General features: G+C 38.1%; 3 protein-coding genes across 3 annotated transcripts in view; 1 reads left to right on the top strand and 2 right to left on the bottom strand.

Annotated features, from left to right (window-relative positions):
* Window positions 1–1,660: 1,660 nt before the first annotated feature.
* On the bottom strand, window positions 1,661–2,597 carry LOC131678429 (radial spoke head 1 homolog). Its single transcript, XM_058958584.1, has 2 exons — window positions 2,464–2,597; window positions 1,661–2,402 (listed from the first exon to the last, which is right to left on the bottom strand). Exons 1-2 carry the CDS (start codon window positions 2,578–2,580, stop codon window positions 1,695–1,697), a joined length of 825 nt encoding a protein of 274 aa, XP_058814567.1. The 5' UTR covers window positions 2,581–2,597; the 3' UTR covers window positions 1,661–1,694.
* Window positions 2,598–2,912: 315 nt separating this feature from the next.
* LOC131681916 (RNA-binding protein 42) overlaps window positions 2,913–21,923 on the bottom strand; it is a 42,235-nt gene continuing 23,224 nt past the window's right edge. The window contains exon 5 of the mRNA XM_058963014.1: window positions 2,913–3,347. Within this exon, the coding sequence (XP_058818997.1) occupies window positions 3,223–3,347 (125 nt within the window). The 3' untranslated portion in view covers window positions 2,913–3,222. The remainder of the gene's footprint in view (window positions 3,348–21,923) is intronic.
* LOC131681918 (uncharacterized) overlaps window positions 13,546–21,923 on the top strand; it is a 30,445-nt gene continuing 22,067 nt past the window's right edge. Inside the window, exon 1 of the mRNA XM_058963015.1 lies at window positions 13,546–14,015. Coding sequence (XP_058818998.1) covers window positions 13,986–14,015 — 30 coding nt within the window. The 5' untranslated portion in view covers window positions 13,546–13,985. The remainder of the gene's footprint in view (window positions 14,016–21,923) is intronic.

The following is a 21,923-nucleotide window of genomic DNA, read 5'->3' as shown; positions in this document are numbered from 1 at the left end:
GAGTTTCGAAAAATGACTTCATAAAAATCTCATATTTTACTGTAAAATTCGCTCTTTTTTGTTCAAAATAATAGAGAATTTTTTTTATTCAGTTCTTTGTGGTTCATTGACAGGCTACACATGTTGTGCATTCTCATAAAAAAGTCAAGTCGATTCGTTGATTAGTTTTTAAATTATCGTGTTCGCCGATTTGAAAAGCGCGGGTTCGAGAAAAACGCTATTAAAGGGTGTCATCACATCAAATTGCATCATGGAAAAAAACGCTGTAGAAAACAACCCAACGGGTATTTTCTCTTGAAAATCTGGGTAGAAGTAGAGTGTATTGTTCACACTGTATTTTTATCGCCTTCAGTTTTTCGAAAATTGTTGTCGACAGATTGAAAACTGCGTGTGTTTCAGCAAATCCGCGCGTGGAATGCATGGCTGTTTAAAACAAAAGAAATTCAGCGTGGCCACCGAGCTTGCGGGAGACTATTCTATAGGTTCAATACTAACAATTGAGCGGATAAAAATGAAGTTGCTCCCTACAACAGACGCCCCAGTTAAGGTTAATTGCAGCGGGCGGTGTTTCTGAATGTGATATTCGTTATACGGCTGCTCAGATATGTGCGGGTGTGTATTATCGCGAAGGGCTCGAGCGTTTGTGCATTAACGTGTTCGATCGCGTGTGCGTTTGTATAACGCGATTGCTAGCGTACATTTAACTTCGCGCGTATAAATTTGATTTTATAAGTCTGTCCATATTCGCGTGTTCTTGGATGACCGCGCGTGGACCGTGAATCTGATACTGAATTTTTTGGTGTGCGGTTCAGATGCTAGAAGAAAGTGAGATCTTCCATATCACTAGATTTCCGGTAATGTCTAGTGGATATGAGCTTTGAGATATTTTTTTGATTGATTCAACTAGATGTATGGACCTGAGTTGCTTGGACAGAAGTTAAAGCTTGCTGGGCATGACAGATTCATGATCGCGGGAACACGGGCGTTTGAGTCAGCGTTTGAGACCGCGTAACTTCGAAAGTACTAAAACGTTCACCTTATTACCGTGGTGTTATCAAGTTGGCGCGATCGCGGGCGTAGGTGTGCATTGATGATCGCGAAGGGTTTAGGCGTGTGTATGTTAACATTTTTGTCTCATGTGCTTGTGTGTATGTGACATCGCAGGTATAAATTCAATTTTAATCGTGTGGCCATTGACATATTCGCGTGTGTTGTAGAATCGCTCGGAGCGATCACATCTGAATGGACTTTGTAAACAACAGATTGAACCTAGAGCGACTCTAACCTAAAACCGAAATCAGTATTAGATGGTGACGTGGACCGTAATTCTGATATTTAGTTTTCGGTGTACGGTTCACATTCTGTTGAGGTTTTAATATGGTTCGAATTGGTACGAATTCTTAGTTACCATTCCCAAAGCAACTACTATTAGATAATCAGTAGTCAATCATGATGAGGCCAGTCAGTGTGCAACTCAACGCAACACAACGCAAAGCTGGAATCATTCATGCGATATACCATTATAGTACGTGCGCATTTTCTCAGGTTTCACGACTTATGGAGACGCATGGTTTATGCTCCTGGAAAACATTTAATTTAAGAATATGATGGAAAATTATATCTATCATCTATCTTGTCGAAATAGCTATCAAAATAATATAGTTTAGGATTAAAAATTAATAAAATGCGACAATTTAATCGCTCAACATAATAGAAAAGTTTTGTGAATCCTGTGAAACACATTCTTCGTCATCAGATGAACTGGTTTGCGAAATTTCCGACTCATCGACTGGCAAGGGCAATGGTTCCAGCGGCAGCTTGGAATATTCATAATTCTCAAACGCTTCGGGACGCCAAATAAGCATCTTCGTTTCGTTTCCTTCCCTCTCCTCCTCATAAAACCTTCCTTTAACCATCGCTTTCGCACCAAAACTGAAATATCCTGGTCCTCGTGGAAAATCCCCGTCCCAATATCCATGAAATCGACATCCATCCAAAATCGCTTCGGCAGGTCCTCGTGCCATTCCTTCCAACCAGGTTCCTTTCAATGTGATATCGCCGTCACTGAAAAAGTAACAACCAACTCCATGTCGATTGTCTGCTAACCAATTTCCCTGGTAGCGTGCTCCATTCGAGTAATAATATGTTCCACAGCCATGCCGTACATCCTTGCGGAACTCCCCCTCATACCAGGTACAATCCGGATAATGCATACGACCCATTCCATGCTTAAGTCCTTTGCGCCAGTGACCTGCGTAGTGATAGCCATCCCTCACAAACAGTCGACCTTTTCCGTGTGGAAGTCCTCTTCGAAAAGAACCCTCGTAACGGCTTCCGTTGACCAGTTTGGCTTTACCTTCTCCATGGGGCTCGTCGCGACTGTTTCTTGGTCCATTGTATTTCTAAACGATTCATTTAGCAATTAGCTGAAAATGTTTCGTGCAGCACTAATCGCAAACTTACCTGAATATCGAATAAAGAGTCTTTTTCCTCTTCAGCGGGCATGAATTCGCAACAAATTTTCTCACGACCCAAGATGTGCGTCATTTTGTATAGATATAAAAAAGTAGATCGAGGCATGCTGCTATCTAGAAATAATTCAGAAGGAGACAACTGCAACTTGCTGTCCAATCTATAACAATCGAATTCAACTCAAAATATCGGAAGCCTAACTGCCGAAAAAACGCTGTTTAAGATTACCATTTTCATGAAATATTATATTTTATTTGTGCATTGTTATTTTAGTGTTATTATATGAGGTACTAAATTGTTTACCTATTGCATATATCGGTAATACTCATTTCCGAAATTTAACAATATAAAGCTCCAATAATATAAAGCTGTTAAAACAAGTAATGATTTTCTTTTTTGGTCTACTTGATTGACTTAAGAAATCTTTATAGGAATTTTTAATATTTTTTTTGTTTTATCTTACATCATGTGCACTCAGAGTTACTTCTAAAAAGTAGTCACACAAGTTTTTAGTATTCGTGATACATTTAATCACAACTATCTCAACACAAATGAAAGTGTTACTGATCTGCGAAATAAAGTATAACTCAGTACTTCGCTTTTATTGAAATGTTGACATTCAAAATCTGAATATTTGTGAGAATCTAACGCTAACCACTTACGTATGATTTTCTCATCTGCAGCGTTCGGATTTGCCATCTACCACAAGCACGATTGATCCAAAATGTCCAATTTCTATCCAATAGGAAGTTAACTCTGATTAAACAAGCTAAGAAGGGCTTGCTTTTCCTTGTCTTTTTTCCGCACCATCTCAATACTTCGGTTTCTCCAAGTACTCTTTCGCAGTTTAATGGGACGGCTGCCAACGTAACGACCTGGAAAAAAATGTCGAGGAAATGGAAAACGTTAGACCAAACTGTGAACAAAAAAGGGCGTAAGTGGAAATTTGTTTATGCTCTTGTTCGAAAAAAAAAGAAAACACCTGTTGGGGGTTGAATGTACAATGCACAACTGTCAATTGTTTTTTATCATTGTACAGGAAGCACGCAACACTAAACGGTTGTAGGCTAAAGTAACATACCTAATGTAAAAAGGCTCTTGTTCAAGTATATCGTGTTGTTCCAAGACATTGGAATGGATTTGGAAACATCAAGAATAGCAACCAGTGGGAAGGGGAAGGGGGTGATTAGTCATGCCATTGCCTGATATCCAGCGTTGCGTTTGAAATTTGTATGGAAATTAGCATGGGATTGTCCATAAGGTAGGTCCTTGTGCAGAAAATTCTCAAGGGGAGGGTTTTGATTTTTTATTACGATCCTTATAAAAGAAAGGTATAGAAACCCTCAAGCTTTAAAGATTTTTTTCCGAGGCCTGGTGGGCCGAGTCTGGTGTACCGATCGACTCAGCTCAATAAATTAGGTAAATGTATGCTATTGAGAAATAATCTTCAACAGACACCGTAACCTACTTGTTTTTCGTTCATCATGGGCAACTGTTAGGTATTACTTCGTTAGAGGTTGTCCTCTTTTTATTTTGTGCTAATCATTTTTTGCCATTGTTAGGTTATCTTACTTTGATGTCCAACCTTCGCGGTACAGCTGACTTGCTCAGGTCTGCCGTAAATACGTGCAGACCATAGTGATTTACATCTCTTTACAACCACTTTCTCCGGGTTTCTTAACCTTCTTGGCGCTACTCGTCTTTATTTATCAACTAGCTGGTACTGAGAGCTCCCTTGGCGACGATATTTCTCCCGATACCGATGCCCTTCGTGAGCGATTTAGCTGTCAGCCACCCCGACGGAGAGATCATCGGCGGTGTGATTTTTCCAGATAATATGTATCCTAAATTTCTCCGACTTCGTGTTTTTCCTCCTTAGCTCCCGTTGCTTGGCCGCTGAGCGATCTTTACTGTGTAACTGTGTTGCTAATACCGAAAATTGTCTTGTTCAGGGATGCCGACCAACTTGACGTACAACCCTTTCCAGCCACCCTCGCAACGTTTCTTTCTTGGTTTCTTCAACGACTTGTCTCTGGCGGAACGAGCGCAAATGACAATTTTATATGTTAAAAAGATTTTCAGTACATTTTTTTCCTTAAACAGGAAGTAAGAAATTTTTTAAAAGTTTTTCAATCCTACCACTGGAGGGATTTACAACGTCATACAACTTTCCGGACCGTTTGGCCATAATGTTTTGCCTTGCGGTCCAGTTCAGTCGCTTTATAGGCCAAAACTGTTAGAAAACAATCTTCCCGAATGTGGATATTTTATAATGTACTGTGAACAACACCGAGTTGGCCACATCCACGCCCGAAAATCCTGGATTGGCACTGATCAATAGTTTATAGAATTTTGAACTCAATAATCTGGTGGTCATTTTCAATGTAAAATCGTGTACTGAATCCGAAAATGGAGTCCCAAAAATTTACAGTCGAACAGTTTTCGAGTCAGACTAAAAGAATGAATTTCACCTTGAAAATAAAAAATACATGTGGTAAAATCCATATATCTTTTGGTTGTCTGAGGGATTCAGGCAGCACTGCCGAAACGCTTGTACGTAACTTTGTGTTCATTCGTGTTTCTTTTCTAAGTTTTCCAGTGAAATGTAGTGCATTTGATAGGAATTCAAGGCAAGTAATTTACCAGTTCATTGCTCATCTGGAGTACGGTGAAAGTATAGCGACAAGAGTGCGGTATTGTGTAGAGATTTTATCATCACTTAAAATAGTTTTAACAAGCACATGTCGTCGCTGTTGTGCTATCTTATGACAAACGCCATTTTGGGGTAAACTGAGTTAGATATGCCACATTACTTGTCTAAAAAAACTCTACAAAGTGGCGTTTTCAGAATTTTGACATTCTGCTTAGTTACTGAGATATAGCGAGAAACGTGCTGAGATTTTTTTAATTTTTTGCTTCAAATGACTGTGCCTGGGGATTGGCTCAAGCTATCTTGATGTATAAGGAGTTTTTATATATAAAACTATCTGAGAAACACAATGGCATAATCATTTTCAAAACAAAAATGCAAGAATCGTGAGAAAAATGCAATTTAAGTTATAAACTGGAAATACAGCATATTTGGCAACACTGTTACCAAAAATAAATATTTTTTCTAGATTCCCTAACTCATTTCCTTAAAAATGCATCTCGTTGATTGTTTATAGACCAAATGAAGCCTAAGATATGAATAAAAGTTAATAATTGATGATTTTTTTCAATGGAAAATTTTCCATGCACGATTATGACACGCCATACAAATTTTGTCATCAAAACACACCTATGACACGTGCGAGTGCGACTTTTGTTTACATTTATAGTAAAAACTCGCAACATAGTCATCTGATCTTCGTAATATTTGAGAGATTAATACAGAATAGATAGAAGCATCAATTGTCTTCTTTGAATTGTTTATGCCATTTATAAGTTTCAAGATCCTCAATCTCAAACTTTAAAAATCGTTTTTCTCGAAATGTGCAAAATGGCGCTTGTCATAAGATAGCACAACAGCGACGATGTGTGAATCAATCCACCAAAAAGGCACTCGTTAATTCTGCTTAGCGTGTACAGTGACATCTGCACCTCACTGTCTGACTCGTCGTTTTGATTGATGGTTACTATTGAAAATGGAGTACAAATTCAGAGCAGAGAATTGGGGAGGTTGGTTCATGTTTTCTTAATGTTTTTAATATTTATTGGAACAATGTCGGAAATATTAAATTGCCATAATATTTTGAAAATAATAATTACGTGCTATAATTAAAAACGATGTTTATTTATTATGCAAATGAGAATATATTGCGGAGCTTGTTGTATATGATAGCGACTTCAGAATGTACGTGTAGAAACATGCATTCTTGAAATGGGTTGTTGGATGTACAATAGAATTACCACCTTTCATCTCCATGGCTAAAAATGTTAACATCTATGAGTGTATCAATGAATAGATGAAAAGAAATTCCATAAAAACGCTACCGGTCAGTGGGAGATGCAGCTCTAGTGATATGGGATAACTCACTCCCTGTCAGAATGTGAATTGTGTGTGTGTGTGTGTGTGTGTGTGTGTGCACACACACAATTCACATTCTGACAGGGAGTGAGTTATCCCATATCACTAGAGCTCCCGGCCATGTCGCCATGGAATATGAGTGTTGTCCAATGGATATGAGTTTTCTTTTTTATTGGTCCAATTGAAGGCATGGGCCTAGACTGGTACTGAGAATGGAAACTTCCAGAAGTGATTAATTCAAGATCGCGCGAACGCGAGAGTTTGTAGGTTCACGCTTGAGACCGTGTTGGAAAATTTATATGTGCTGGGACGTTCACGTTACCACCGAGATGTTATCATGTTTGCGAGATCGCGGATGTAGGTTGCGTGAAGGGCTCAAGCATTTGTATGTTAACGTATTTGTAGCGTGTATGAGACTTCGCGCGTATAAATTCGATTTTATAACCGTGTGTTCATTCGCTTATTCGCAAATGTTTTTAGATTATTGCGCGAACCGTGAATCTGATACTTAATTTTCAGTGTTGAACCGATGCTAGAAGAGAGTGAATTCTCCCATATCACTAGAGTTCCGCGTAATGTCGTGTTGTTTAGTTGATATGAGCCTAATTTTTTTGTTTGGTCCACCTGAAGGCATTGAACATATGCTACTAGGGCCGAGGATAGAGACTTCGGGACGTAACCGATTCATGATCACGCGAACACGCTTACCACTCAACCACCGGTGCCGTTAACTAACACATAACAATTGTACACTAATACTAAAAACTACAATTATTACAACACAACCACTACTAGGCTTCTACTTTTACATTTTTTGCCTTTCTCAATAGAAAGGTATTGCAATTGCTCTGAAAACCGACTTTTTAACGGAGGCCCGGAGGGCCGAGTGACATATACCATTCGATTCAGTTCGTCGAGTTCGGCAAATGTCTGTGTGTATGTATGTGTGTATGTATGTATGTGTGTGTATGTGTGTGTATGTGACCAAAAATGTCACTCATTTTTCTCAGAGATGGTTGAACCGATTTTGACAAACTTAGTCTCAAATGAAAGGTGCAACGTTCCCATAGGCTGCTATAGAATTTCTAATGGATCCGGCTTCCAGTTCCGGATTTACAGGGTGATAAGTACGAAGACGCAGAAAATGTCGATTTTAATAAATTCTGCAATGAATGTATAAAGGTGAAAATTTTTCCAAAATATGACCACAACTGCTTCGATTTGTAGTATTAGGCCACTAACATCCATTCAAAGTCTATTTGGCCACATTGGCCACCATCCTCGGTTCCGGAAGCCCCGGCGGAAGTATCTAAATTCAGAATAACAGTCGCATCGGTTTCTCGGAGATGGCTAGACCGATTCGACTAAACTTGGCCTCAAATGAAAGGTATTGCGTCCCCGTAAATGGCTATTTATTTTCATCCCGATCCGACTTCCGGTTCCGGAGTTACAGGTTGTGGCGTGCGATCACATAGCAAATTGTGATTCAAACCGATACTCCGATGAAAGCAAAAAAGGTAAAATTTTCGCTAAAATGTCTCTCAAACAACTTAAATTTGCTGTTCTAGGTCACCGACGGCCAACCAAACTTTCGTTGACTACATTGACCACCATAGACGGTTCCGGAAGTGCCCGGGAAAAGCGGCCATCTTTCAAAATTTACGAACTCACATCAGTTTCCCGGAAATGGTTGGGCCGATGTTCACAAACTTAGTCCCAAATGATATAATATCCCCACAGATGTCTATAAAATTTCGTACGGATCGCTTATATGGGTCCGGAAATATAGACTAAATCGTCCGGTCACATATGAAATTCCCATATAAGCCGGAACTCAAATTTTTTTTCAAAGGGGGGACCCCATGAAATTTCGGAAATCGAATTCGCATTTTTGATGCCAAACACCTTTAAAATGCATGAAACGTCGAGATTTTATGTTATCTCGAAAATTTTTTTTTTATAAAAATCGACTTTTTGGGACTGCCGATTTCGCACCTTTTTTCAGTTCAATATTACCGTGGCTGTTTTTTCTTTTTCAAAATTTTAGAATTCGAATAATGATTTATTATCCTGTATATAGTTGTCATGTGATGTATAATAATAAAATGTAATATATACATTTAAAAGTTTTTAATGAATATGAACAACGCACACATTCTCGTGATTCATGAATGAGAAAGGCACAATTGCACCGCTAGGTGGATTAAAATAGTACTATGCTATATTTCACCCTAAGGAGGAAATTTTGGTAAAAACCAAAATTTCTCACTAGGGTGAAAATTTGTTGGTAAAAACCAGTCTTTGTACAGGAGGGCACAAATCCTTATTTCATACTATGTTGCGTTTCGGCTTCGCCTCATCAGAAACCTATACTAACACATTGTCGGAATAGATTAGCGCCGGCTTGACGCAAATCCCTTAAAACTAAAACACACTATGTGTTTCAATCAAACGACTGATCAAACGTGATGTCCCGTTCGAGCAGAAGTTCTGTTTATGCCGATGAGACACAAGTGAAGCCGAAACTTGTCTTGGCTTAGCAGGCCTATGCGAAAGCACTATGCTATATTTCACCCTAAGGAGGAAATTTTGGTAAAAACCAAAATTTCTCACTAGGGTGAAAATTTGTTGGTAAAAACCAGTCTTTATACAGGAGGCATACATAGTATGAAATAAGGATTTGTGCCCTCCTGTACAAAGACTGGTTTTTACCAACAAATTTTCACCCTAGTGAGAAATTTTGTTTTTTACCAAAATTTCCTCCTTAGGGTGAAATATAGCATAGTGCTTTCGCATAGGCCTGCTAAGCCAAGACAAGTTTCGGCTTCACTTGTGTCTCATCGGCATAAACAGAACTTCTGCTCGAACGGGACATCACGTTTGATCAGTCGTTTGATTGAAACACATAGTGTGTTTTAGTTTTAAGGGATTTGCGTCAAGCCGGCGCTAATCTATTCCGACAATGTGTTAGTGTCGGTTTCTGATGAGGCGAAGCCGAAACGCAACATAGTATGGATTAAAATAGGTTTTTTATGTAGCCTGTGCACGATGACCGTAAATCGACACACAATGACCCCCACTGCGAGGCGTGTTCACAAACACTTTCATTAAGCGGCTACATACCTTTTTGTGCGAAAAATGAAAAAAGTTAGAATTTACGTAAAGACATAAAGTAATAATTTCATTACATCAATCTTATAGTGTTTTGGTAGCGCATTTTTCAGTGAATTAAACAAGCATAAGTTTATAAAAATGTATTGATAATTGGCGGAGTTATTCATCTCTTCGTGTTAGAAAAATGTCTAACCCTATGTGCGGGGTCAGGACTCGAACCCAGATGCGCTGCGTACAAGGCAATCGATTTACCAACTACGCTACGCCCACCCCCAAATAAATCATATTTTTTCCAACATTCGGGATCGTTTTTCCTAAAAAAAAAACTGTTTTAAGCTCTAAAAATTGTATTAAAAAATTCTCTAAAATTTTTTTGATTTTTTTAAATAAAAAGCTAAGCCCCTGAACAATGTTTGCAAACACAGCCCACAGAAAAGGACAATCTACGGCGACCCGCCGTCGGCCACGCCAGCGTGCATATGGTAATGGTTGACCATTAGTTTGGGCTGGTGTAGAGTATGAAAAACATACAAAGCATAAAAAGTCCATAATCCCTCTCGGTCTCCTCGATGCACCACTCTCGAGGCATAATGTAATAACCATCTTAAAGCAGTGGTCTGTAAGAGGATCTTTAAAACTGATGTTCAAATATGCTTAATGATGTTGGCAATACTGTCAAACCCGTCAACCTAACGGAGGGCTCTAAGTCTGTACGAACATTTAGATATATTAATATCCATATTTAAAACGTAAATCTATTGAGTAAACATGAAATATTGGAAACCGTAAAAATAAACGAATCGCAAGGAATTTTAACCAACTTGTGCCGCCTACAACCTCAAAAAGTATAGTATTTTTTGAAAATCCCTATTGTAAACATTAAAATTCAGAACTCTAGGGATTTCATTAGTGTAGAAAAAATTGAAATTGGTTGACAAACGAACGAGACACGATTGTTTGAAAACAAATGCTCATTTTTTCGAAATTAACCTTCAATTTAAACATTTAAAACAATTTTATTTTTAAACGAAACACGATTACTAATGAGATGCATAAGGGATACTCTACCGACCTACACACATCCCGAGCAAATACTCATGGCTTTAAACAACACATAGCCCCTTGAAAAGACCTTAAACATGGTCCGTGCCAAAATTCACAACCATCAAGACACCATAAAATGGTCTCAATAACCCATAAATACACCAGCATATGAAATTTTATATGAGATCTACCGGACCATGATGATGGTGTTTTCATGGGTTGAACCCATTTCAAGCACCCATGCCAAACCCCATGAGCATGGAGGTATTATGGGCTTTTCGTTTGCTCGGGATACCACCACAATCGCGAGCTGAGTCAGATGATATAATTTTGCAAATTAAAGCGTCACACAAATATTTCAACAAATCAAAAAGTAAGATGTTTGATAACTTTAAATCATTAAATCTATTTAATGTAGTATTCAAAACCTGTCGGGTCGTGTTTTTTTTTTTTTTTTTTTTTTTTTTCGAGAGTTGTCCTACTGGAGCTGTAGAGCTAGGTTCTCGGAAGGGCTCCCCGTCAGAATCACATACTACAATTTGCAGACGAGACAGGCAATGTCGCCCAATAAAACACTGCAATAGGCCAATTGTAGCGGGCCGTGATTCTGAATGTGATATTCTTTGTACGGTTCAGGCATGTGCGGGCGTAGGGACTCGGAATCGCGTGTATCATCGCGAAAGGCTCGAATATTTGTACGTTAATGTGCTCGATCGCGTGTGCGTTTGTATGTCGCGTGTGCTAACGTGTAACTTCGCGTGCATAAATTCTATTTCATAACCGTGTGCCTTTCGCATATTCGCGTGTGTTCTAGAATGATCGCGCGCGGACCGTGAATCTGATACTTAATTTTTTGTGTACGGTTCAGATTCCAGAAGGAAGTGGGCTCTTCCATATCATTAGAGTTCCCAATCATGTCGTCGTAGAACGCGTGGTCTAGTGGATATGAGCTTTATTTTATTTTTTTTTTTGATTGGTCCAACTGAATGTATGGACCTAAATTGCTAGAATAAAGGTTAAAGATTTCCAGACGTGACCGATTCATGATCGCGCATTTGCGGGTTGGCGTTTGAGATCGCGTTTGTAACTTCGTAAGTACTAAAACGTTCACACAATTGCCGCAGTGTTATCAAGTTTACGCGATCGCGGGCATAGGTGTGCGTAGATGATCGCGAAGGGCTTAAGCGTTCGTATGTTGACGTGTTTGTCCCGTGTGCTCGCGTGTATGTGACTTCGTGTGTATAAATTCGATTTTGAAACCCTGCGGCGATTTATATATTCGCGGACCGTCATTCTGATCTTTAGTTTTCGGTGTACGGATCACATTCTGACAGGGAGAGAGTTACCCCATATCACTAGAGTTTCCGGTCATGTCGCCATGGAACGTTTTGTCTAGTGGATATGGGAGTTATTTTTCAATTTTATTATTTTTTTAATAATTAACAAGGACCTAGATTGTTTGTACCGAGGATAGATACTTCCGGACGATCCCGATTCATGATGGCGCGAGCGCGGGAGTTTGTAGGTTGACACTTGAGATCGTGTTGGTAAGTTTATGAGTGCAGAGATTTTCACCTTATCACCGGGGTGTAATCATGTTTGCGAGTTCGTAGGTTGCTTGGAAAATCGCGAGGGGCTCTAACGTTTGTGCGCTGACGTAATTTTGTAACGTGTGTTCTTGAATGGTCTCGCGAACCGTGAGTCTGATATTAAATTTTCGGTGCGCGGTTTGAATTCTGGCAGAGAGTGGGATCGTTTATATCGATAGGGTTCCCGGTCATGTCGCCATGAGACGTGTTGTCTAATAGGTATGGGCGTATTTTCTTAATTGGTCCAGCTGAAGGCATGGACCTAGGCTTCTAGGATCAAGGATAGACTTTCGGACGTGACCGATTCGTAATCGCGTGCACGATGGCATTTTTGTAGGTTCCCGCTGAGACCGCGTTTGAGAATGTGTGAGTGTTAAGACGTTCACTATCACCATCTTTGTTGACCCAGCTGAAGGCGGGTGTATAATGGCAGTATAGGACCCGAAAAGAAGAAATAAAAGACAATATATGAGAGACGTAATAGATTAGATAGGTACAAGATACAGCTGAAGTTATGATCGTCACATGAGACATACATTAGTACTTCAAACACTACTAATACTTGAATAGCCAATCACCACACATAGCACATCCTTTCTCAATTATCTATTTGTTACTGGTTGATTGTTGGTTATAAGCTGGTGAATAGAGGAAAGGTATAGAACAGACAAAAGGCTCATATCAGCCCTCCCGGCCTCCTCGACACACCACTATCGAGGCGTATTGTAATCAACATCTTGAAGCGGGCTTCTTATATAAATCAAATCCTCAGTAGTCATAATGTTTGGTGGATTATTAACATGAGAACTAATTAACCTCTAGTAGTAGAACTTGGTGCAAATAAAAACTAAAAAGAGCGAAGGTCCTTATATTTAGATAACTCTATTGAATATATTGTGGCTTGATGATGTTTACAATACCGTCAATCCCATCAACCTGCGAGAGGGATATTCAAAACCTGTCGGGTCGTGTTGATTATAAAAAGCGCGATATGCAAAAAATTTTCAAATTGTCGCTCAATCCCATGAATTATACTTAAAACGCTATCTTGATGCAGTCCAGTGATGAAAGGAACTAGTGGAAATCAAAATACAGCGCACTCATTTTTAGAACAAAAATAGAAATAAAAACTGAACGATTGAAAATGCATCCGGTAATCTACCCGCCATCGGAACGGCGCGTACACAAACAACAACATTAGCCTTCGTGGGACAACGCTTTTAATACTTCACAGAACTGTGCCGTCTACCGCGGAAAGCCAGCATCACTTGCAGGTTTTTCCGCCTTTCAGTTCCACAAAGCAGAGCGGCGTTTCAGCTCGAAGTTCATCTCATCGTTTGTTTGTTGATAAAAAGTGCGCTCGTTTGAAGGCGGCCAACATTTGACTCGCGAATCTCGAACAGGACGGTTGTGTGGCTAGAAGATCTTCAAAATTGCTAGTGTTTGTTTGCTCAATTGTCCAGTGCTCTTAGTTCCTGTTAGTGACACTTATATCCTGTTTCGGATAGCTATCTGGAACTCTGATGTGTAATTTAAAGTTCGGCGAAAATAGAAGAGGCTACGTCAAGCGCATCCGATTTCGGTTAAGGATATGTGCATGAAGAATTGCAGAAGACACTCAACATAAATATGAAATAAAAAGCTTGCAATTTCTAAAAGCTTTAAGTGACACAAACAAAATAGGCTGTGGATAATTATTTATTTATTTATTCTAATTTATACAACATAACTAATAGGAGCATCTGTCTGATTTGGATATGAAGTTGCAGCTGATAACTATGGATAAGGTAATTGAAAATTCAGTGAATTTATCCGTTTTGGGCGACTAAACGGTTAACGTGACTGCGGAAAACACCGGGTTCATATGTGATACAAACAGCATATAATTTGCCTCTCAGAGGTCGACTGGCTTTCCTATTTTACTCATGCTTATGCCAATTGATCAGTGCGGGACTAAATGGGTTACTCTTACTCGATGTGTTCTCAACATCATACATATTCAACAACTTCCAGAGCTACGGTAAACGTTTAAGTTAGATGTGTGACGTAGTTGGAATAGGGGAATGATTTTCGAATACCTTGATTATTGATTTTCATTCGATAACAGCATCATCGACACCTTGTGGTTAATCAAATCAAGTAAATTTAAATATCTAGCATCACAACAAAAGTTTCGTTCGACCTTCCGCATTAGGAATAATGCCGTGTTCTAACAAGTCTGTACATACGCTACCATTATTCACCAATTGCATGAAAAATGGTTGGAAAGGATTTCACCAAAATTTTATTAAAGCTTCATATACAGCACGAACGCCTCACGCTTAGGGGGGCAATTTTCTGGTGTAGGATGAGGATCGACTTTCGAGGAAGTGTTTGCCATCTATTGTTGATTTAGAATTTCGGCATTTCACGGTTATCGGTCATGGTTCCAACCATATACCGGATATAAAAGCAATACCTCAGAATGAAGCAATACAAAAAAATTGATAAACACAAGAAAGGCAGAACGAACGAATTAAAATTCCGGCCCATGAAACTTCAATCCTGTTCTATCGAATTTCTTTCTGGTGAAGTGTGACCCAGTTAGAATTGACAAGCAACAAAGTGGCATGAAATGGTGCCTCAATACTGCAAGAAAATACAAAGTAATGTATCATTTTTATTATCACTCGAAAGAACATTATTTGCCCTTTATTGTTTGAAAACAATTTCTTTTAAATTTTGACCATACCGGTGTTGGAGGTGGACCATTCGAGTGTTCCAATTTTCGACGACGTGTTCGATCGTTTCAAGTGGTATCTGTAGAATTTATTCTGTTCAGCAAGGAAGCTCATTCTCTTTAATGCAATTACATTTAGCATGTTCCCTTTCTGTTTAGATTTTTGTTAACGTAAAATAAAAAATTTCGGTGCTTTTGTAATTTCTTTTTAAAATATTTTTTTTTTGTTTTTGAAAAATGTTGCAATCTTTTTTCAAGGTATATTTTTTCGTACAGAAGTTTTCACTCCTTGTCCTTTCGGATAATTTTACTGCATAAAATACATTAATCTTTTTAATTTCTTTTTAAACTACTGTACGCCTTTTTGAAAAATTGCTCTTGTGTCAAAATGTTCTAATTGCCAGAGGAAATCATGAATTCATAAACCAAACACAACTGCAAAGTTTCCTTCGAAACACTGATGGTCACATTTTGTGGTCGGCCAATTTTTCATGGAGTCCCTCTTCTTTAACCCTCTGCTGCCCAAATTATTGTTTTGCCTAAAAAAGCTATTGTAGATTGTTTTTGTAATGAGAAAGCCGAAAAATATATTGCCCGCTCAGGAATGCTACGAATTTTGCATTTAACCCTAAAAATGTCCAACATGACCATTTCACGAGTCAAGATTTTATGCTAATAACTTTTATTTCTGCATCGTTCGCAACATAATTTCACAGCTACAAGTTAGCAACTTAAAAATATTTTTTAATTTCCTCCAAAAATTAAAAAAAAACCATAAACATTTTTTAACTAAATTACACTGCCATACACAAAATAGTTTTTTGTCTCGTTTTCCTCAAATTTTCAACTTTCAATGTTGAATGTATTCAACATAGCGATTTCAAAATGCAAACAATGTATTTGCATGGTTAATGGGAATGTTGCGAAGAGATTTTCATAGTGGTCACAACATACATTCGTGTTTTGAATATTCTATAGCGATTTTCCCGTAACCCGCCAACAGACGGGGTTCGACAGCAGAGGGTTAAAATATCCGATCGAAAGACTATTTTTATTTAACCCTCCGGCACTCGCACGAATGGCTCCCCGAATGAGCAGCCGCTGGTGCTGGAAGAAGATTTCGCTAGAGTTTCGGAAGGTGTTGCACAAAATACAACGGCGCGAGTGCCGGTGGGTTAAGAGTGGTCCCACTGGAGTTGTAGAGCTTGGTTCTCAGAAGAGCTCCCGGGAATTGTCAGCTACTTAAACAATGCTTAAATCCAGCATTGTTTAAGTAGCTTTATTGAGTTTACAGTTCGGGGATGTGAAGATTTCATGATCGTGGAGGAAACGAGCAATTATATGTTCGCGCTTGAGACCGCGTTTATAAATTTATAAGTGCAAAATCGTTCACTTATGCCATTTTCGTTTTTGACAGTGCACTACACTGGTGTAGTCGGTGCTACACTCATTCAAATTTGGGTGGAATCAGTCTATCTCTTTCTTTGCACTACACCGGTGTAGCACCAAGAAAAAACGAAAACGCTATTAGTAACCGAGGCGTTTCCATGTTTGCGTGATCGCGTGCGTATGTGTGTGTGGATGATCGCGAAGAGTTTGAGCGTTTGTATGTTACCGTGTTATAACGCATGTGCGTTTGAATGTCGCGTCTGTCAACTTATATGAAAGTTCACGCGTAGTAATGCGATTGTATAACCTTCTAGCCATTTGCACATTCAAGTGGGTTCTTCAACGTTCACGCGGCCCGCGAGTCTGAAGTTGAATTTTGAGTGTAATGTCACCATGAAATTTGTTGCTTAGAAGCGATGTCAAATGTGAAGACATGTTTTAATTTTGAAAACATTTGAAAGGTTGTGAAAACGAGATTTTCATTTCGATGGCAAATTTGTTTCGGTTGTCTATCCGACTTCTGGCAGAATTCTGAGATTTTTTCGTGAAATGTGAAGACATTTGAAAAATATATCTGGTATCCCGTATCCCTGTTGCTTAGTGTACGCGAGGGTATTTTTTCAGAATGGTTCAACTAAATGCATGGACCTAGGCTTCTAGGATCGGGGCTTCTGGAAGTTTCGCGGGGAACGCGCGTTTCTATAATCGCACTCCGCGTTTATGAACTGGTACGTGTTAAAACGTTGCGTTACTCACCGGGGCGTTCATGTGTTTAAGAGATCACAGGTGTTTCTATGTTAAGGGGTTACATACTATTTTGTGCGAAAAATGTCATGAAAGTTTGAATTTATGTAAAGGCATAAAGCAATAATTTCATTACATTAAACTTATAGTATTTTGGTAGTACATTTTTCAGTGAAAAAAAGAAGCATAAGTTTATAAAAGTATATTAATAATTGGCGGAGTTATAGCTTTTTCCCCGAAACTTTTTTTTATTTAAGAGGTTTGCGGTGATCACGATTAAAGACCAATAGATCAATTAAAATCCCAAAATTCGAAAAAATTCATTGGCATATGAGTATTCCTCGTACCGTAACAATCAGTTGAATAAATAATAACGTTTTCCTGAATTCGGGAACGATTTTTCTAAAAAATCGCTGATTTAAGCTCAAAAAATTGTATTAAAAAATTCAAAACAAAAATTTACGCATAAAAAAGGAATCGTTAAGGTACAAGAAAAATAATTACGATCCATTGAAAAAAATTGAAGAAAATCGGTTGAGTGGTTTTTCGGCAATCTTGATCACGGAAAAACCATTTTTTGAACAACGACATTTCGAGATAATCGAATTTAAAATTTCAAGTTACCACTGCTCTTGATAGACGAAGCGCGCTTGAAGGCGCTGTAACTTTTGATATATTTTTCGGATCTCTATAAAAATTTGGTAAGTTATTCTCAAGGAGTTGCTTGCGGTCGACTTCATCGGTGACCTCGTCGTCGCCAGAGCGTGGAATTAAAGTTGTTCATACACGTGGTTGCTTAGCTGTGAGATGATCAGTCGTGACCTATAGTGTCCCCAAATGGCTGACCTATCGTGCCACCAAGCGTATATTTCATGTTGATGTCCGTATTTTTTTTTTAAATAAAAATATCATTAATTTTTACGGAAGAAAAAACCCACTTGACATTTTTTTATTGATTAAATGTACTATACTGAGGACAAAAGACAATGCGTTTTTGCGGAACAACACGAGAAAATTAAAAAATAAATAAACGACGCCGCAACTAATACAGTTGATCCACGGCAACAGCCAAAACGACAGTCTTCAACGATGTTCTCTACCGTGTATCTAATTCTCACAAGATGAGCGACCTCTGCAATAACAAAGCAAAGATAATGTCCTATACATATTTGTTCCGAACAATTCTAGAAAAACTTTCTATGTCATTGGTTTTTCAATTTGAGTAATATAGCGAGAATAATGTGCGGAGTTTTCCATAAAAGGTTTTAAACTGCGATTTGGTAAACCGGGGAGTAATCAAACAGTCCATGAATTTTCAGTCATTTGGGACAACAATCCATCATTCAGCACATCGAGCGAAGTAATGACTATTGCACCTGATTCCTCCAAACTAACAACCAACACCTTCAACAAAGAAGCAAATACAGAGAAAGGCAGAGATACACAATAGTGACCCGTAAAAACAAATACCAAACAAGAGTATCAGACCGCAAGCAGCAAGTACCGATGACGACATGAACGTGTACACGAGACAAGGCAGACTAACTAAATCTCTAATTGCAGTGGGCAACACTGAAATTATTTCACAATGCAAAAAAATACTCCCCCAAGGAAAAATATTGAGTGAGCCCAATTAGAAAAGTTGGAGTTTGAAACAGAATAATGAAATGCTTCTTCTTTAACAAGAACAGCAAACGCTTCGAACGCACAAGTCGCTTAGTCTTGATTCGGTCTGTTACCATACGACGCTTCACTCTAGCTTTGGATGACACTTTCATACATACACTGGATTAGATATTCACATCCTTAGACGGTTTCCTAATTGAACTGATAAAACTTCACTTCAGTTCCATTTTCGTGTCTTTGGATGCGTACCTTTTTGCGGCCGCTAGTTTGTTTACATCAAATGACAGTTGAGACCCCGGTGATCCCACAACTCTTAAATGGCTGAAATACAAATTAAAAGCGCTCACATCTAAGTGTTAAAAATTTTGCATTTTCATAGCGCACCCATACATAACGTATATCTTTTCAACATTAACATATCATAATATACTTCTTTTATTTTTTTCCAAACTTTTTTTATAATATTTTCAAATTATTGTTGTTTTTTTGGAAAAACTTCATTGTTCCTAAGAATCGAATGTACCAACATCCCCATCTTTACACAAATGCTCATCAACTAATAAAAGTTTTTTTCTGGATTTAACAAAGCACATATTATTTCAATCCATTACAATTAAAATTAAAAGACACTTTCTTATGTTCACGGATCGCGACTTTGGATAAACCTTGGTGGGAAGTTGTGTGAGTTGGCAGTCGATGTTATAGAATACGGCCCACAGATACGTGAATTTAAAGCTATATCTATCTGGGAAACGATCCAGCAATAAGCATATGGCGAGAGTACCAATAAGCCACTTCCGGAAAATCAATGATGTCTTATCGGTGGTATTTGTACAGGTGACAACTCCACAGAAAAGCACACACATCGTAATCGAAAAAAAATATCATCCTAGTTGTTTTGAAACATGTATCGAAAAAGATAACACAAGTGTGGAACTAAGCTATCCTTATTGGTAATAGGAGAACATTGTTGCAACAACATTGTAACCGCGTTAAACGAGCATTTCCTGGTACTGTGTGCTTCAGTTTAAACGCCGAACCTGCCATGGTATCACATCCTGTCTCAGTTTATTTATGACAATCTTCGACATCGATTCTTAGCATTCAACTTTCTTCTGATATCATTACGTTAGAATGTCGGATAGAAATGGGATAATGAACCTATATTTGCCTTGATTCTAGTATCGCCCCATTCAGTTGAAGCCGTTGCACAGTGGTCGCAATGGTACCAAAACGTGCGTTTAATTAATGGTGCTCTAGGAGTTGATTTTAGCGATTTGGTGTGTTAGGAACACTTTTTATAATGGAAGCCCCCTTCTTTTTATGTATACTGAATTGTGATTAATCCACCTAAAAGTGAGATAGAAAATTTATTTCCACTAACTTTCGAGATAGAGGCATGACGTCAATGACAAAGTTATAGAAAATTTTACTGCAAGAAAACTTGTTAAACATGAAAACTCTCCAAAATGTAATGGTGCTGAGATAAAACGCGTTGCTTGTGGGAGGCACCCAAAAAATCATTTTTTCACTATAACTTTTTTCTGAGATTTTTGCAATTCTTGAAATGTTCCATGAAGTTGTTGAAATTAAGAAATTACAGATATTTGTCGAAGACGTCAACATTTTTTATTTCAAAACTAAAGAGTTATTAAATAAAGTGGGTTAAAAATACCGCCATTTTGAACGTCAATTACTAAGAGATGTGGAAATATGTGGAAGACATTTTGATTCCATGAGAAAGACAGTGACAAGTACTACAAGAAAAAATACTACTCATAACGGGCATCCACCGGCCTGTATATAAAAAATACTTTCCGGCAATGTATGTTTTGCATTTTGTAACAAAATAATTACGACATTTTAAGCATAACTTTTTTAGTAATTGTTTCTATGTATTATTCTATCCTACGAATATTCTAAAAAATCTTTGGAAATGTCAAAGTACACATATGAATCCAAAACTCTCAGCTCTGTAATCTCCAACTTACGAATTATTTATAAACTAACACAACAACAAAAGTAATCAACAGCGCAAAAAAATTTGACTGTCTTTACAAGAGTAAAATCCATTACAAATAGTATTAGGGTTACTGCGCTCGAATTCATCTTAGCTCCTCTATTCATCCCACCCATTGGAACTCATTAGTTAGAGAAGTATCTGCTATCTCCATTCAACGCATTAGCTCAAATCGTAGGATGAATAAGGGCACGTTGTACTCGATTTTACGCTTCGTTCAAACCCAAGCATTTAACATTTTCCAGGCAAAAAGTCTAACTGTACTACTTCTTAGGAACAAAGCAAATATGATGATACTTACTTAAGCGCAATTCTAAGTCATTCTAAGTCGAGTTATCAACGAAATAGTGTGACACCCCGACTAATGAGATGGATAAGGGCTCGCCTACCCTATATGCCGTTTTCATGATACGATTACGTGGTCGTGCGTGGTGTGCAAGGGAATGCCGCATTGAATGATTAAATATTTGAAATCAACCCTCAAACAGGCAAGCGAAAATTGTGACTTCATAAAGCATCGCTTCTAAGACCCAATGAAACCAACAGCCTCTTTTTTGCCGTTTTACCAGTCAGAGAATCGAAAGCCCGAAAACTCTCGATCATTTGTATTTCGAATTACAAGTTCATTGAAACTAGGGAACTGTAACTAGCCGAGCCTATGACCCCTTGCCTTTTTGAGAATAAAAATTTGACAGATATGTAATAAAAATGAAAATAATTTTCTAAAGATTTTCTGGCAAGTCGGATCCTAAATAGCAACTCTGACTCCATAGTCGTTTCGTGAAAATGATATCTAATACTCTTTGCTATGGTTCCTACTCATGAAAATACAGTAAACCTTTTAAAACGTCTATAGTGTTCACTTTCCAAATCCTGTTAAGTTTCAGATAACAGAAATTCAAAGTTCACGATTTATATGCGTATTTATTACTCTCTTAATGATTTTTTAGAATATTAGACACATAGAAAAAAATCGCTAAAAGAGTTATGCTGAAAAAGCCGTAATTATTTTGTTACAAAATGCAAAACATACATTGCCGGAAAGTATTTTTTTGTATACAGGCCGGTGGATGCCCGTTGAGAGTAGTATTTTTTCTTGTAGTACTTGTCACTGTCTTTCTCATAGAATCGAAATGTCTTCCACATATTTCCACATCTCTTAGTAATTGACGTTCAAAATGGCGGTATTTTTAACCC

This window comes from Topomyia yanbarensis, chromosome 2 (assembly GCF_030247195.1).
Source record: "Topomyia yanbarensis strain Yona2022 chromosome 2, ASM3024719v1, whole genome shotgun sequence".
Lineage (NCBI taxonomy): Eukaryota > Metazoa > Arthropoda > Insecta > Diptera > Culicidae > Topomyia > Topomyia yanbarensis.
Note: the sequence above shows the minus strand (reverse complement) of the source record. Positions and strands in the feature narration are given on the sequence as shown.

Coding starts and splice junctions, on each gene's coding strand:
- LOC131678429 (XM_058958584.1), bottom strand. CDS start 2,580: ATGCCTCGATCTACTTTTTTATATCTATACAAAATGACGCACATCTTG. Junction 2,403..2,463: donor ACTCTTTATTCGATATTCAG/GTAAGTTTGCGA, acceptor TGAATCGTTTAG/AAATACAATGGACCAAGAAA.